The 1,757-nt window shown below is 30.1% G+C and overlaps 1 protein-coding gene across 1 annotated transcript in view; it reads left to right on the top strand.

The window, feature by feature from the left end:
- Positions 1–1,204, top strand: part of HELRODRAFT_182215 (hypothetical protein) — a gene marked incomplete at both ends in the record, with an annotated part of 2,036 nt that extends 832 nt beyond the window's left edge. The window contains one exon of the mRNA XM_009032519.1: positions 1,121–1,204. Within this exon, the coding sequence (XP_009030767.1) occupies positions 1,121–1,204 (84 nt within the window). The remainder of the gene's footprint in view (positions 1–1,120) is intronic.
- Positions 1,205–1,757: the final 553 nt, after the last annotated feature.

The raw sequence follows: 1,757 nt of genomic DNA, 5'->3' as shown, positions 1-1,757 counted from the left end.
TTGATTGGTTGATTGGTTGGTTGGTAGATTGTTTGTTTGGTTTGTTAGTTGGTTGATTGATTGGTTCGTTGATTGATTGATTGGTTGTTTCGGTGATTAGTTGGTTAAATGGCGCAGTGATTGATTGATTAACTGATTGGTTGAATATCGTTAAATGATTGATTGATTGATTGGTTGATTAATTGTTTGATTGATTGATGTTTTGGCTGGTTGGCTGGCTCGTTGATCAGTTCGTTAATTGGTTGATCCGTTGAATGATTTAGTTGGTTGGTTGGTCAGAAAAATGATTGGCTGATTGATTGATTGACTCGATTGGCTAGTTAACTATTTAATTAATTACTCAATCAATTAACGAGTTATTTATACACCAACACCAGCTCATAAATTATAATTTAATAATCCTCATCATATCACGTATTCATAACACAAAAAGTTATATTGGCAATTATGTAAAAAAAATATTCACCTATCTTAGTTCTTACTGATAATTATGGAAATATAATATATTAACGACAATTATCCGAGATGATAATAATATCTAAATAATTACAATAACAGAATAATTATATAAATAATAATAATAATAACGTTGATTATGATGGTGATGACTAATTATTATTATTATTTTTATCATAAAAATAGTAATAATTATTATTATGATTATTATTCTTAGAACATCACCATATGTGAAGATGGACCGTTATCACCAGAAAATAAACTGCATCTCAGTGAGTAAAATAATCATATTATTCCTGGTTAAAACCTATAGAGTTTTAAGAGTGGCTAATCAACCAACCAATCACGAAGATTGATTGATTGACTAATACCTTAGCTCAGACGGTAAGGGTGCTGTATTTTTCGTCGTCGTTGTGCCTTGACCGCGTTCGAATGCCGTCTGTGTAGAAACTGAAATTCGTGTCGTCGTATAAAGAGTTTGATTGTAGCTAAAGAAGAAACTGATGAATTGTTTAGTGATTAGTCTAATTAATTATCTTTGAAAAAGGTTTTCAATTATCGATTTAATTAGATAAAATTATTTTCATTCAATTTTTCATTCATTCATTCATTCATTCATTCATTTATTCATTTAAGATGGACTGATCGACAATCCGTTTTCCAGAAGGTTCTCATCATTCGGATATTCTCCATTCATCCATCCCTACCACGCATACCCTGGACACCTGGCACTGGTCAGCCACGATGATGATGTTGTTGTTGTTGTTGATGATGATTATGATGATGTTGTTGCTGGTGATGATGATGATCGTAATAATGATGATGGTGATGACGATGTTTAACATAATGATGTTTCCATAATCATTTCATCACGTAGGAACACAGACAAACATTGACACAGGTTTTTTTTTTACATACGTTCAACCACACTAACAAACATAAACATACATACATACATGCATACATACATGCATACATACATACACACATACATACAAACAAACAAACAAGTCGTAATTGCTATTGTGCAAGACTTAATGGATTTCTTTAACTCCTTGGATAATTTCTTGTTCTCTCCACATCTGCATTCTCATACAATCTATTATTATTTTTATTATTTTATTATTATTATTATTATTAATTATCATTAATTAATTTATTATTATTATTTATGAAAAATAATTGTCCCCTTAGAAACATAATTTCATAATGCAAATTTGTTTCTTCTCACCACCAACGTTTGGAAATAATTGAATTAGTTGATTGAGTGATTGATTGATTGATTGATTGATTGATTGACT

This window comes from Helobdella robusta, assembly GCF_000326865.2.
Source record: "Helobdella robusta unplaced genomic scaffold HELROscaffold_82, whole genome shotgun sequence".
Taxonomy (NCBI): Eukaryota; Metazoa; Annelida; class Clitellata; order Rhynchobdellida; family Glossiphoniidae; genus Helobdella; species Helobdella robusta.
The sequence above is the reverse complement of the archived record's forward strand: the minus strand, read 5'-3'. Positions and strand labels throughout refer to the sequence as shown.